This window comes from Taudactylus pleione, unplaced genomic scaffold, assembly GCF_031769625.1.
Source record: "Taudactylus pleione unplaced genomic scaffold, aTauple2 ptg000726l, whole genome shotgun sequence".
NCBI lineage: Eukaryota > Metazoa > Chordata > Amphibia > Anura > Myobatrachidae > Taudactylus > Taudactylus pleione.
The window spans coordinates 5,948,586-5,964,325 of record NW_028285128.1 but is presented as its reverse complement, the minus strand read 5'-3'; the positions used below and the strand labels follow the sequence as shown (position 1 = coordinate 5,964,325).

The 15,740-nt window shown below is 45.4% G+C and overlaps 1 protein-coding gene across 1 annotated transcript in view; it reads right to left on the bottom strand.

Annotated features, from left to right (window-relative positions):
- Nucleotides 1-15,740, bottom strand: part of SFMBT1 (Scm like with four mbt domains 1) — a 96,024-nt gene that overhangs the window by 29,242 nt on the left and 51,042 nt on the right. The window contains exons 4-9 of the mRNA XM_088456913.1: nucleotides 15,294-15,534; nucleotides 9,263-9,351; nucleotides 7,188-7,428; nucleotides 6,923-7,017; nucleotides 1,183-1,284; nucleotides 914-1,067 (exon numbers count right to left, since the gene is read on the bottom strand). Coding sequence (XP_088313039.1) covers nucleotides 914-1,067; nucleotides 1,183-1,284; nucleotides 6,923-7,017; nucleotides 7,188-7,428; nucleotides 9,263-9,351; nucleotides 15,294-15,534 — 922 coding nt within the window. The remainder of the gene's footprint in view (nucleotides 1-913; nucleotides 1,068-1,182; nucleotides 1,285-6,922; nucleotides 7,018-7,187; nucleotides 7,429-9,262; nucleotides 9,352-15,293; nucleotides 15,535-15,740) is intronic.

Here is a 15,740-nt window from a genome sequence, read left to right as displayed (position 1 = left end):
GTTCCTCAACCTTAGTAGAGGCAGATGGTTTTGGCTTAATGCGGCCTCACGTAAAACATGTCATTTTGCAAAAAGAACAAGACAATGTCACTTTCCCCACTTCTGTTAACATCGTGCGCCCAATTCTGCACGGGATCCCACAGGTAAGCAAACTGAGTGTGTCAAGATGCCAGTGATTGCAAGAATGTAAGAATATACACAATATCAAATGTTATTAACCAACAGAGTGCGTATTAACGTCAGAGGGTCAGCCAAATGACACAGAGGTGACCGATACTTTGATGTTTGCTTCTTAACAGTGATAGATCTTCAGCTTTGGCACCCAGTGGCAAGATCACCTTCCCACCCTGACTGCTCCCCTGATTGCATCCTTTTCACACGGAGGCAATAGATTATATTTGTATGTATATATTATATTATTGTCTTGAAAACGGTGTGCGGTGGCACTGGAACTTTGGCATGCAATATGTAATTGCCTAATGATGATCTATTTATACACAGTGACCCAGAGTGCAGTCTCATTTTTGATATACATAATATGTCCTGATGAAAATGCTTCTGCATTGAAACGTCGACCAAAGTGATGGTTGCGTCATCTCTTTATTCAAATCCCTGAGTGCCGCCATAATTTGTAAACCGTTGTGACATCATCTAGTCCAGCCATCCTTCTCGGTTCCCAGCTACAGCAACTATAAGGGGGGGCCACTATAAATTAAGCCCTTTCCCTCCATTTGAGCCCCTCTGCAGTGCTTAGGACGAGTCCCAATCAAACTCAACAGTGAGGGGGAAAAAGAAAGAAATAAACTGTGACCTTGCAATGTATATTTTCATGTCACTGGCCAAACAAACAGGAGCTAGTGTTTATTTCCATATGCTCTCTTGTAGAAAAAGAGTCGGTAAACTCTGAACATACCAGGAGGGGCACAGACAGACAGACCCATCTTCAGGCTCCATCGCACAGGGAGAATCCCTGGGCTATTTCTGTGGCAGACCATGGACTGGCAGCTCCTGGCATCCTCAGGTCTCAGATCATCAAGCTCAACCAGGAAATACTGCTCAGTAAACACCTGGAGGACAGGGAGACTTGACTTAAATAATAACACATATCTTGGAGAACCCAGTCTTAACATGTTAATAGCACCATAAACCACTGACATTCATACACATATAATTTCACATTACCTTGGTCACTGTCGCAGGAACAATGCATGATGGATCTTTGGGGTTTATTGCCTCTAACTTCATGCCAGATGTAAATGAATGATTGGGTACCTGTGGCTGCTCCTATAAAACAGCAATATACTTGTTTCTTGGAACTTCATGAAGACAAATAAGCAACCCAGCAGCTATATCAACTTGTTTTTTTTCTATGAATTCTAATAATATACAACAAGATATGGATACCGGCAGATTACAGACTACTATACTTGCTGTAGGAGAAACATGCCTTGATCATATATAAAAGGAGTTTTATGGTAAAACTTACCCTTGTTACTCTTTCTTCGAAGTGCACAGGGAGACAATGGGGTGTAGGTGGTCTTGGAGGACCGTACACCATCAACAAAACTTTCCTATCCCAGGATGCTCCGGTCCTTCCCCCTATACCTCGCCCACAGCCTGAAGGCAAGTCCGTTTTGTTAACAAGCCCAAGGCAGGAGCAGGATGACTGGTACACTGAAGAATCACACTGTCACACAGAGAAGGAAACAAGTGACCAAGAGAAGAAACCCATAGAAGTCAGGTACGTCAGGGTGGGTGCCCTGTGGACGCTATTAACTTAGAAGATAGAGCGTTAACAAAAAGTAAGTTTTACCATAACTCTCCTTTTCTTCTTCAGGGTAAATAGGGCTCTGCAGGGAGACAATGGAGATTTCCCAAGAAGTTTTTCAAGGGTGGGGACATTCCTGAGCTGAGAGGAGAATCCAGTGCCCGAAGGAAACATCCTGAGAGGCAAATTTATCAAAGGCCTAGAACCTAAGAAAGGTGTGGACAGAAGACCATGTGGCCACCTTGCATAGTTGTTCAGCAGAGGCACCACGTCGGGCTGCCCATGAGGCACCCACAGAGTGAGTACAATGAGCAGATACTGTAGCCGGCACAGGAAGGCCAGTCTGCATGTAAGCCTGTGAGATAGTCATACAAAGCTATCTGGCCAGAGTCTGTTTGTTAGCTGGCCATCCCTTCTTGTAAAATCCATATAGGACAAAGAGGGAGTCTGATTTCCTGATGGAACAAATACGATCTACGTAGATCTTCAGAGCATGGACCACATCCAAAGAGGCCTCACCTGCTGAGAGGTCTGGTGATTGAAAGGCCGGAACCACAATTTCCTCATTAAGGTGGAAAACGGGAGACCACCTTGGGAAGAAGCCAGGGCGTGGCGGCGAACAGCCCTGTCTGGATGAAAGATTAGGAATGGGGAGCGCCAGGAGAGCGCCCCTAAATCCGATTCCCTACGGGCAGATGCTATAGCCAGGGGAAACAAAGTCTTCGCAGTTAGCCATTTCACATCCACTGACTCCAGGGGTTCGAATGGAGTTTTCTGAAGTGTGTGAAGAACTACGGACAAATCCCACGGAGCCACAGGAGGGACAAAGGGTGGTTGTATACGTAGAACAGCTTGCTGGAAGGTGTGAACATCCGGTAGAGGAGCAATTCTGCGCTGTAACCAGATGAACAGAGCAGAGATGTGTACTTTCAGAGAGGCTAGGCGGAGTCAGAGATCCAATCCAGCCTGAAGAAAGGCAAGGATTCTAGAAACCCTAATAACCTAAGGGTCATAGTTTCTAGTAGCACACCACTGGAAATATGTATGCCACATTCGGTGATAAGTCCTGGCAGAGGACAGTTTACGAGATCTGAGCATGGTCTGGACCACAGAGTTAGAAAACCCTCCAGACCTTAGGAGGGATGTCTCAAGAGCCAAGCCGTTAAAGACAGATGGGCCAGGTCCAGATGAAGACAGGGACCCTGAGACAACAGGTCTCATCGCAGAGGAAGTTGGAGAGGAACAACTATGGAGAGTTGTTTCTCATCGCAGAGGAAGTTGGAGAGGAACAACTATGGAGAGACTCTGAAGGTCGGAGTACCAATGGCGTCTGGTCCAAGCCAGAGCAACCAACAGGACTGTGCCCCCCTCCTGCTTGAACTTCCGAAGAACCTGCGGAAGAAGCGAGAGTGGAGGAAAGAGGTATGACAAATGGAAGATCCACCTCACAGATAATGCGTCCACTAAGGCTGCATCGGGGGCCCTCGTCCTGGCCCTGTACACTGGAAGCTTATGGTTGTGTTGTGAAGCCATGAGGTCCACATCCGGTAGACCCCATTTATCCACCAGGAGCTGAAAGACTTATGGATGTAGAGACCACTCCCCTGCATGCACATCATGATGGCTGAGGAAATCCACCTCCTAATTGAGAATCCCTGGTATGAACACTGCGGAGATGGCTGGGAGATGACGTTGGGCCCATGTGAGAATGCAGGACACCTCTGCCATTGTCGACCGACTTCGAGCTGCCCTGGAGAATATCCTGAGGCAGAGTGAGAGCTTTGTAAATGGCTTGGAGTTCCAGGATGTTGATTGGTAAGACCGCCTTGGCTGGAATCCAGCGTCCTTGGAAGGAGTGCTGGCCGATCACTGAGCTCCACCCGCGGAGGCTTGCGTCAGAGGTGAGGAGTGCCCAGTCCGGGATCCAAAAGGGACGACCCTTGTTTAAGTGGGATGTGTGTAGCCACCAGGACAGGGACAGATGAATCTCTGGAGAGAGGCCCATTGTCTGAGATCTGAGCAGATGGGGCAGGCCGTTCCACCTGGATAGGATCAGGTGTTGTAGGGGCCTGGAGTGAAACTGAGCGAACTCCACCATTTCGAAGATGGACACCATGGATCCCAAGGTCTGCATTGCAGAGTGAATAGACACTCTGTGACTGAGGAGTAATCTGTGAACTCAGTGCTGTAATGCAGTGATTTGGTCTGCTGTCAGGGAGATTCTCTTTGTCTGGGAGTCCAGGAGGGCTCCCAGATGTACCATTCTTTGAGAAGGAGTCAGGGAAGACTTTCCAGTTGATCAGCCAAACGTGAATTTGTAGAAAGGCAATGGTTACTTATAGACGGCAGTGGGGAGCTTGCTAAGAGCAAGAGAACGTCCAAGTATGTGAGCAGTCTGCCCGCCATAACTACAATGATCTTGGTAAAGACCCGATGACCTGTAGATAGCCCAAAAGGCAGAGCTTGAAATTGGTAATGTTACTGTAGTATAGCAAACCGGAGATACTGCTGATAAGAAGGCGCTATACAGTATGTACATGAAGGTAAGCATCTTGAATGTCCAGAGACACCATAAAGTCCCCAGGCTCCATAGCCAGGACAATAGAGCGTAAGGTTTCCATACGAAACCTGGGCTCCATGATAAACTCAGAGACTTGAAGTTGAGGATAGGCCGATGAGACGCATTGGGCTTCTGAACCAAGAAAAGGGTAGAATAATAGCCCTTCCTTTGCGGTGATGAGGGGACTGGAATTATTACCCCTGAGGGGACTGAATGGCCTTCTGGAGCACCAGGGCTTTGTTTGGGTCTGTGCAAAAGAACTGCTGGGGGGGGGGCCGCCTCAGGAATGAGGGAGCATGCGTTGGAGACCACTTCTTTTACCCAGGCATCTCTAGTCTGATGCCAGAACTGGGCAAACTGAAGAAGTCGGCCCCCAGAGAGAGGATCGCCCCGTCAGGCTAAAGGCTTGTCCTCAGATTTGTAAACAAAATGAACACAACCTGCGTGCGATTGCCAATTAGCTGATGTTCAGACTCTAATAAATCAAACCTGAATGGAATATAAAAACCAACTCTCATGTAACAATTTGTATAGCTATAAAATATATGTGAAAAGTGGATGTATAGATGCTAAAATAACAGATTTATTAAATAAATAAGAAAACACAAACTAAAAAACATCATAAAACATAAAGGGATCCTCAATAGATAGTGAAATATCCCGCCTTACCTGTCCCCTTGAGTCCCGGCTGCAGTCTGGGATTCGGGGAGCCCTGCTAACTAGGTCCCCCCAGAGCCCCGCCGAGAGTACCTAGCTGAGACTGGAGTTGCGGCGCCATGGAGGGGTGATGGAGCAGCAGTGCAGATAGCGCTGCTTGCTCTGTGAAAAATGACATTAAAAAAATAAATCATAAAAATAAAGCTTGGGCTGTTTTACAACAGCACCACTGTTCTAATGGTGATCCAGCTCCTGCCGTACACCAACGAAACAGAGCTGCCTTCAGGCTGTGGGCGGGGTATAGGGGGAAGGACCAGAGCACCCTGTGATAGGAAAAGGCTTTGCTGTTGGGGTCCATTTCTCCAAGTACCACCTACACCCCATTGTCTCCCTGTGGAGCCCTATGGACCCTGAAGAAATACACGCATATACAAGGGTGATTCAATAAATAAGGTAACAAGACCTCTCATTGTGTAAATGTATGCAACTCGTACATCTATGTATAATTAATAGTTTGGCCTTGGTACAGATTTTTCCACATTGTCCCTATACATGTCTAAGAATTTGTTCCAACGGTACACCAAGGAATCTATCCCGGCAGAGAGGAAATCAGTGTCTTGTTGTGAACTTCTGTGAGTTGCTTCAGTACCCAGAGTGAACCCTTTTTCCTGTACCCTAGTTGCTCATGAACGATGTTGTGCACAGTACCCAATGAGATGTTCAGTTCGTCAGCAGTATCACTAATGGCACAAATTGTCATCTGTGGTGGACGTGCTTGGTCGGTCGAATCGCTACTCACCTCGAACATCTGTCCTGCCGTTATCAAAGGCAGTGCACCAAACCCAAACCTGTTTCCATGAGATGTCATCACCGTACATCTGGACAAGTTGGCGATGAATTTCAGCTGCTGATGTGCTCTTTAGATGCAGAAATCTGATTACACTACGAACCTCAATGTTTGACTATGTTTCTACCAGCCCCGCCATCTTACAACTGATGTTTGGACAGTATGACTGATATGAGACGCAAGTTAATGGCTGCAAGGGGAAGCAGTGGTCTACCTGCTCTGGCCTGGTGGGAAATTAGAATGAGATAGAGAACATTACATACGTGACAGGTCTTGTTACCTTACTTATTGAACCACCACACACACACACAATCTAAATGTTGCTTTATTTAAGCATTGCACATCCTCCTAGAATAACCCCAGAACATTCATGCTGCATACTTTCCCTGCCCCATGCAAATTTTACAACTCCGTGATTAGACATTCCTACCAACCATTGTGTTTCCTTCATATGACGTAATGACCTCAAATAAATATTTTATAACCAAATGTATTATAATTTTTTTTTTTTATTCTATTTGGCCAAAACATATTTCAAGATTGAATTACACTGTATAATAGAATTATAATGAGTTAATAGCAATCATTTTTTATCCTATCACAATTTATTTATTTCAAGCCCAACAGCAGCAGATTGGTTGCTATGGGCAACATCTCCACTTCTAAAAACCTACACTTTAGTAAATATACCCCTTGGAGTTGAGAACCACTGGTTTATAGTACGCTTGTTCGTATGCAGAGGGAAACATTCTCCGATTCCATTAGAAGTCTCTTACATTTGTCGTTACCATTCTGCAGAAAAGATAGTGACTGGAAGTCATTAGAATAAATGAGTTCCACAGAAATAGCCTGAATACTACTGTACACCCGGACAAGTTTCTAATATATACATCCATGATTGTTATTAGTATTTGAATATCTAAAAATAAATAAATGGGTATATGAATGAAAATAGTCTTTGACCACTGATTTCCAGAGATTAATAAGATGCATCTGGAATTACTGTTCTCCTACATTAGGTATTCTCTTTAACACATGAAGGAATTCAGATTTATTGAGCTGTTACTTTCACATAACAATGTGATCATACTTGAAAGAAGTCAGCGGGAATAAAATCTCCGGTGTCCTCGATGCGCTTGGTCATTATTTCTTTCCACTCCTCCTCAGTCTTCAGGTGTAGTATCTCTGCAAGAGAAGACCCAATTACTTTACCCGATGAGGACTTTCTAGTGTCTGACCTGACAAACATCTAGAAGCAGACCAGCAAGATAACCCACCCCAAACCATCTGTAACCCTTATAGAAGATGCTGTTCCATTCCCTCGTGCAGGCATAAGAATTATTTAAAGTAGGTACCTTGAGGTGGCTTAATGTCATAGCCATGCAGAGCTGCCCACCCCATCTGATGAAGGTAAGGGTGAAGGTAGAAACAGTGGAGACTTGGCCAGTCAGGAACCCCTTCATACTGCAGCTGAAGTCTCCCACCGATGTTATCTAGCACTCTGACTGGCCATGCAGCCAGGGAACCATGGGAATGCTGTAGCTCCAACCTGGAACCAGGTCCAAACAGGTCTAGTGGATCTTTACCTCTGTGTGGCTGTAGGGAAATAGAAAAAGCACAATAATACATGTAAAAGGAGAGTAACCGCAAGGATTTAAATTTCTTGATTGCATCTAGTATGAGGGAATATTATATATATATATATATATATATATATACATACACACACACACACACACACATATATTCATGAATTGGTCCCCAAAGAGATCAAAAACGATGCCAGCGCACCATAAACTTGATGTAGCAAAATAAAGATTGTATTAAAGTACAGCCATGTTACATCGGGTAGCCATATAACACATGTCACAACTGCAATGCAGTAAATTTCCAATCATACTTATCGATGCCTGGTGACCATATGCAAATATACAATCAAATGCCCGACGGCCGTTTAGGCGGTACAACCACCTTCACCATGAGCATATTTTATTTATATATAAATATTATACACACAGTTTTAGGTTATTCTCCTGTGCAGCCTATGAGCAAACTCAGAGGGTTTGCCTGCTCTCATGTATTTACTAACATTTAATTATGTAGCACCCGCATATTCTGTTGCACTTTACAATTAGCAACAAAACAGTAATAAATCAAAACAGAGTAATAACAGACATACAAAAGGTAAGAGGGCCCTGGTTGCAAAGCTTACAATCTATAGGGATGTAGAAATTTGATACATATTGCAAATGGGTCCAGCTAGACTGCATTGGTGTTTTTTTTATCTGCCTGGTAAATGTCACTATTGGCATTATAGCCTGCCCAATGTGTGGTTACATGCAACCCTGGCCACTAGTCTATGTCTCCAAGTTATTGCAATGTGAAAGGATTACAGCACCAACATATTTAACAAGAAATCTGAGAAAAGAAACCTGTACTGAATTTTGCGCTCTGGAAGTTATCCTACCAACACCAATATATAAACTAGGCAAAGTAAACAAGTATATGTTTATGCATCATATCTTACTTACAATGGGGGAAAATAAAAAATATATGTTTGAGCAGGGGTGTATTTACAATGCGTGCAGGGTGTGCGGGGCACAAGGGGGGGCCCGCACCGCACACCCTGCACCCATATTATACTTACCTCCCCGGAGTCCCACGGCAGTGCAGGTGTCTGCGTTGTAAAAAAATGGCTGGAAAATTTGCCGCCGCGGCCATTTAACCGTCATTTGCGCATGTGCAGTACAGGGAAATTGGCCGCTGCGCCCATTTTCCCGGAGACCTGCACATGTGCTATAGACCCTGGGCACACTCTAGTGCCCAGAGTCTATTAGTGCGGCACTGGCCACGCACCGCTCAGCGCACCGCCGGACGGAGAGGAGGGGGCCCGTGACGGAGACTGCACACAGCCACCCACCTCTCTAGAAACGTCCCTGTGTTTGAGTCATTCTAATGTGAACATCCCTTCTATCATCTGCTTCTCACCACCCCTTACCCCAATGTAGCATACCTGCATTGAGCTCTATGGAAAATGAATGGTCTGCCTCTTCCTTTTCAGCAAGCAGAGTATGATGGTCTTGCAGGGATTTTAACTGCAAGTCCCCCCCTCACCATCTGTTACATGGGCCAAGCCATTAAGAGGAGGGAGTTATAAATGCAAAAAAACTGAAACTGAACTTCTCCTTTAAGGGTTACACCAACCAGCAGCCTTCTAATTACTCATTTATGTTCCGAATGTTTCTCCAGCCATCACCATTAGAATGCACCAGTTACTACAAACTAACTTTCTTATACTCTGCATTACACAAAATAAGCCCAAGCTGGCAGTAACCCGTTACAATTGCTTACTAAGGAGAAATGTTCCAGGCCTTAATAATTACTACAACTCTCTTCATAGAAACAGAAATCAAGTGAAGGGTATACTCACGCCCTCTAGCAAGTGAGCAGGGGCACTGCAAGCTCCATTCAGCGTCCCAGCAAGAAATTCTTCCCAGTTCTGAAGCTTCTCTCTTACAACTGAAGGGGAAGAGCAGCGCAGATGAATACTCTCAGAATAGCTGTACGCAAGAACTTGTTACACAATATAATTAATTGTGAAATATTCTTTTTTTTTTTTACATTTTATTTTTATTGAAACTTAAGCACTATACAAAATACAATAAAATGTATAGACTGATTAGTATATTACCAAATAAACTGAAAGGTACCTTGAAATAATATCTCCAAGGTATACATCAGATAAATAAGGGTATAGAATATGACATTACATAATGAACTTATTAATAAGTACAAAGGATTAAGGCCCATACATTGAAAGCAGCATGTAGCTGTGGTGCCAATAGGCAGAGCTGGAGTAAAAGCTGGGCGCTACAGAGTACATGAAACAAAGGTTCTGGTGCTCATCCTTTGGCCACAGCAATGGGAGGATCACAGAGAAGAGCGCGGGTCTCATACCACCGGATCAGACGTGCACTACCAAGAAAGAGAGAGTGGCCTTGCTGCTATTGAAAGTGGAGTTATAAAATGTAATAAGAAACAGAGTTTCTGTATTGATAAACTGGACTCTCAACGATCGTCCATATTCAAGTTATTTGAGACAACCAACTAGTACTTATATAGGCAACTGACTTAATTTAAAATCCCAAATGACGCACCTGCATACTCTTCCCTCCCCCTCCTTCACCTCATTTTTTATTCCTAGTCAAATGTATATTTTATTTCTGTTATGTTGGGGTTTTATGCCTTGACTGGATATATATTAATCCCCCCGCACCCCCGGAAGGGTAGGCATTTCTCCCCCATTCTGCCCACTTCCAAAGTGAAGTGGGCAGAATGGGGAGGAATTTCTGTGGCGATCGCGGGTCCCCGTGTAGAGGGCGGGGCTAATGACACGATTCTCCATGAGACGCGTCATTTATCCCCGCTCCCTATTTAAATTTAAGCCACTTGCGGCAATTTGCCACGAAGGGGGCAGGGCTTAATGGCATGACCCATCAGTCCCCGTCACAGACCACCTGCTGTCCTCCCCAGGCTTCCGGTGGAGGACAATCAAAAGGGAGGCAAGTATGCCATGGATGCTCACGTCTGTTTTCTTTTTGATTCTGTATTGTTGTGTATTTTTGAAAATGGGTTATGTAACTTTCCCATGTATCGAAAACTAAAGCGACCGTCTTCTCTTTATCACCCAATCCATATGAAAGATAAAATGACGTTTGTCCCTATATAATTGGAAGTTTACAGGGGTGGGGTGTATCCATTCTTGCAGTATAAGTTTTTTTGCTGACGCACTCACTGCCAATAACAATTTCCTACTACCTAGAGTAACCTTATGCCCACTAGGGAAGATACTCAGAATGGCTCAATCTGGAGTGACTGAAATTTAATTGACATAGGGGGGAATACAACTAGCGGCGGTAACTTACCACAGCTAGTTGAGCCGCGGGAGCTATTCAATTAGCCCCGAAGCCGGCAATTATTGCAGTTTTGTTTCACCTGCCTGAGGCAGGTGATAAAAAAAAAAAAAAAAAACAGATAATGACCCCGTTTTCATGATTGCAGCCGCAAAAACACATTACCTTAAAAAGGATCCAATATGTATTCGCCTGAAAACGGATACATTTTCGGGTGAATAAACATGATCTGATTGAATTGCCCAAGGAAAAAAAATGGGGTAAGCCCCGATTTATTTGCCTGAAAAATTATTTGGGCTAATTGAATAGCGGCCTAAGAGTGCTGCGGTTTCCCATATCACCCGTCTCCAAAAGCCCTGAACCATTGGACACTCCCATAAGCAATGGTAAAGATCTGCTTCCTCTCATTCACATCTAGGACAATTGTGGGATTCTGGCCCTCAATCAGAGGAGGTCGCAAGAAGCGATCACTCGTTCTGAATGAGGGCAGCCGCTTCTATTTTTTAGTGCAGCCTCCTGGTCGCTAGCTAAGCTGTGGGTTACCACCCACAGCTTAGTGACCGACCAGGTTGATGCGACGAGACCCTAAGGTTGGGTCTCGGCAACCACAAGCCCCAGGGAGCTTCCTGCGCTGATCGAGCAGGAAACTCCCCACTGACATCACTGCTGATGTCAGTGCGGCCGCCCACAAAACGGTAGGAATGCCTCAGTTTGTGAAACCACCCCGCCTACAAAACGGGGCGAGCTGTCGATCAACATCGACAGCCGGCCCTTTTGTAGTGAGCTCCGGAGCGAGAGAGTTTATCTCTCGCGCCGGAGCTTGCGCACGCGCAGTGCGGCCGCTGCGCGTACGCAGGACCAGATCATCGACCCAGTTGCGAGCGTTCAGTGCTTGCAACCGGGTCTGAATGAGGTCCTCTGTCCCATTCAAAATTGCCTAGGAGGGGATATACAAGTCGTATGATCAGTGGTGTCCAGGGCCGGACTGACCATCTGGCAAATGGCCTCAGGGCCGGCTCGAGTAGTGCATGTGCCGCTGCACAGGGCAGAAGTCACCTTCCGGACTTCGAAGGTATCCTCGCCCTCCACCCCCCACGGTGTTCCTTGTATGTGCTCAAGGTGAGGTAAGGCAGGGCTCGACAAGTACTGGGCACCATGGCGACTAAGATCTTAGTCCTGGCGACCGGGATTTGCAAGCCACCCCCCTGCCGCCGCAGAGAAGCTCCATTTGTCGGGCACCCGCTAAAATATTACCACTCCTGGGCTCCGACGTCGGGCTTCCCCACGGGCACTATGGGAGAGACGTCACGACGTCTCTCCCATAGTAATGAGGAGCGGCGGCAGCCGGAGCTCACGCCTGAGCTCCAGTGTCCAGCACCCCCCACGGGCACTACGGGAGAGACATCATGACGTCTCTCCCATAGTTCCGAAGAGCGGCGGACGGCAGCGGACGCAGGATCCTGGCCTAAGGTAAGTTTTCTGGGGGTTTTTTTGTGTGTGTGCGCGGCACACTTAGAGGGGGCTTAGTACTGGGGGCACTATTGCAGGGGGCTTACTACTGGGGGCACTATTACAGGGGGCATTATTAGAGGGGGCTTACTACTGGGAGCACTATTACAGGGAGCTTACTACTGGGGGCACTTTTACAAGGGGCACTATTACAGGGGGCTTACTACTGTGGGCACTATTACAAGGGGCTTACTACAAGGCTGAGGGGCACTGAAAGGGCATGTGTGGTGGTCTATACAAGCTTTCATAATTTTGGTAATGGACGATGGTCTGGCTACTAGATTTTACAAAAATTTGTCGAGCCCTGAGGAAAGGGGTGGCGGCAGTGATGGGCCGGTGTGCTCTGCTCGGCCGGGAAGAGACGGGGGCTTGCTGCGAGGCCCTGGCAGTTCCTCCCTTTGCGAGCGCAGGGTGTCTGCCAGGGCTGATCTACAGCCCCAGTCTGTCCCTGGTGGTGTCCCTACCTTTGGTGACACCAGGTGCGGGTAGGAGTCGGCAGGCTTATAGTGCACGTGATGAAGCCGTGCATTGCAAAAAAAAAAAAAGGCATGGTCTCTTAGGTAGGAGGCATGGCCTCACGACCCAAACCCCCTGTTTTAGTCACTCTGGGGGTCCCGGAGATGCAGACTGCCCCCGGGGTCTTCTTGCAGTGTCGGCTCCCTCACTGCGTCAGGAGCTGAGTGCTGCACATAATGCTGCTACAGTGTAGCACCCGGCCCCTGTCACGGAGGAGGAGTCGGCACTTTGGTGTTACCCCTCAGCAAGTGACACCCGGGTGTGGCCCGTACCCCCCTTGTGACGCTACTGCCTATGATATACATTAAGAAATAATTCATTATATGAACTAGATGTTAATGGAGAGCCCACGATCTAAAATTGGGAATAAAAATAGTTAACTGTTGCAGCCATTGCTGCATAACTTGTCTTCATTGTGAAATATTCTTATCTCTAAAGTCATTTATGTTGGATACTACAGATGAAACAGACCCAGTATCAAGTGCATAGAACCTCTCTCTTCACCTTAAGGGGGGTATCCACTAGGTGATTTTAGCAAGCGATTGCACGATAATGACGTCGTTATCGTGCAATCGCTTGCAAATTGCGCATGCATAGGGCATTTTTTTGGTCGGAAGCAACCAGCGATGCGCGTGCACCCTGGTCGCTTCCGACATGTATCATCGCCAGTACATGCTGGTCAACTTGATGATCCCGTCAGGTTCAGCATGTGCGGGGGTGATGGATGTGCCTGGACTGAACGTTCAATCTAGGCACATCGCTAGATATACAAACGAGAGTTAATATATTCCAACCTAATACACAGTATTCTACACAAACCACAGTCACTAACCAGGATCATGTACCCATCGCACTTTTAATTTGAGCAGACCGTTACAGGGATAAATGTTAGTAAGAGGGTAAGTAAGTACTGTAGTATTATGGTAATCCTATGAGGATAGATAATGCTAGAAGGATACTAATACACTGTGCTGTGAATTCTCTACTGGCAGAGTTATAACACAAGCATAGTAGATGCTGGATGTGGGGAGAGGCTATTATTTTAATTAAGAGATTATTTTTTTGGCAATCATTCTGGATGTTGCAGTTCTCAGCTTCTTTACCCCATGTCTTAAATTCAGTCCATGGGCTTCATTCTGAGTTGTACACAAACTCGATGGTAGCTTGAAGTAGTAAATAGAAGCTTAGCCAGTGCAAAACATGTGTTTTCCTTTTTGTTGTGATCATAGTACTGTTTTAATGAACCTGATCTACGGAATGTGCATTCACTGACAATTACTGCATAATTCACAATGCAACTAAAAATAAATTAGCAGTGATTGCGGCTTATGAAGCCAGTGGTATTACCGGTACAGAATGTTACTCATACAGCTAACTGCATCACACAAAGCTCATTTTGTTTAGTCCACAAAAGCTGTCCCTTGCTTCCCTTTAGCTATTAAAAAGAGATATTTACGAACAAGCACACAGTGCACTAACCCTTAGCAACCAACTAGACCTAAGCATGTATTGTCTGACTGCTTATAGTGTATATGGGAAAACACAAGATTAAGACTCTAGACTAGGGACAGATTCATCAAATGCCTTGGTTGGGTATTGGTAGTAAAGAAACATACTACAGCAGTTTCTGAGCAGCCAAAGAATGCCCAAAGCTGGGGTCACAGTTCCAAGGCATAGGAACATAGGCAGATATCTTGCTTCCCAAACATAAGCAATAGTACAAGAAGAAACATTATAAAGCACCAACATATTCCACCACTCTACTAAGAACCAGGCCAAAAGTCAACAATGATGGTCTCTTCACATCAACTGTAAACTCTTCAAAACTGTAAAGCCATGTGCACATTTGACAATGTGTAAACTACGTGATGGTTGTCCAGATTTCTTTTGAACTCCTGAGCAAATTATACACACTGTGCAATCATTCAAACGAGGAAAGCATATACTGTGCGTCGTTCGGTCGTTAACTATATAACGTTAACATATCGCCTGATCGCCCAGTAGTGCGTACACACTGCACGATTTGCTCAAAATCATTGACAATATCTTCAGATTGACCTGCACTGCAGGCAGATCTGCAGATGCGATGAACGACTCATGACTCAGTGGGGATATGATCGTCTTAATAACCCCACTGATGATACAAGACTAATGAAAGCAGCCCTCAGCAGATAGGGTATCTGGAGTAGTGATCTGGGACTCTCTTACTGCGAGGAAGTATACATCTTTTGCATAAACAGAATTATCAGCTTGTAATAAATATAAACCTCCCCTGGGCCCCATCATTGGAACATGGAAAAGTCATTGAACAAACAGAGGATGAAGGATAAAGCCCAGCTCACCAGCTGTTAGCCTGCTTCAAATGGCATAATTTAGGGATGTATGTCCTGGGGACACCAACGTGGTGCCTAATACAAATAAGCCTTACATTTAACTCTAGAGACTCTAAAATGTATTTTAAAAAAAGTATCAAGTCTGAGGAACAAAACAAATCAGCAGCCAATCAAGAATTCTGCATCTTACTGTCTGGAGGTCTAAGGGTCTTCTTGTTCTGCTCAGCCCAGCCAACGGAATGGAGGTTAGAAGTCACAATATCACACCAGAAGTCTGCAGACCGATCTTCCCCACAGCCATCATACCGCAGAAGCAGCAATTTTCCACAAGTTGTGATGATACTGGCAACCCAGTAAGACTGAGGGTCTGTTCCGAGAGGGACTTCTAACTTCATACCAGGGGACAAGCCAGTCTGCATTGAAGTATCCACCTGTCCCAATGAATAAAGACAAGGCTAAAGCAGAAGCTAAATTAATTTTAGAGTACCATTGTATTTATAATTCTAGATACATTAGTATATATTAAAACTTGATTAGTCATAGTTGCCTATTCTGGGATTATCAGTCCCTTGTCATGTCATGAGAAAGGAGAAACATATTGCACACTGAGCATCACGTCAATGTCTGTGTGGGTATG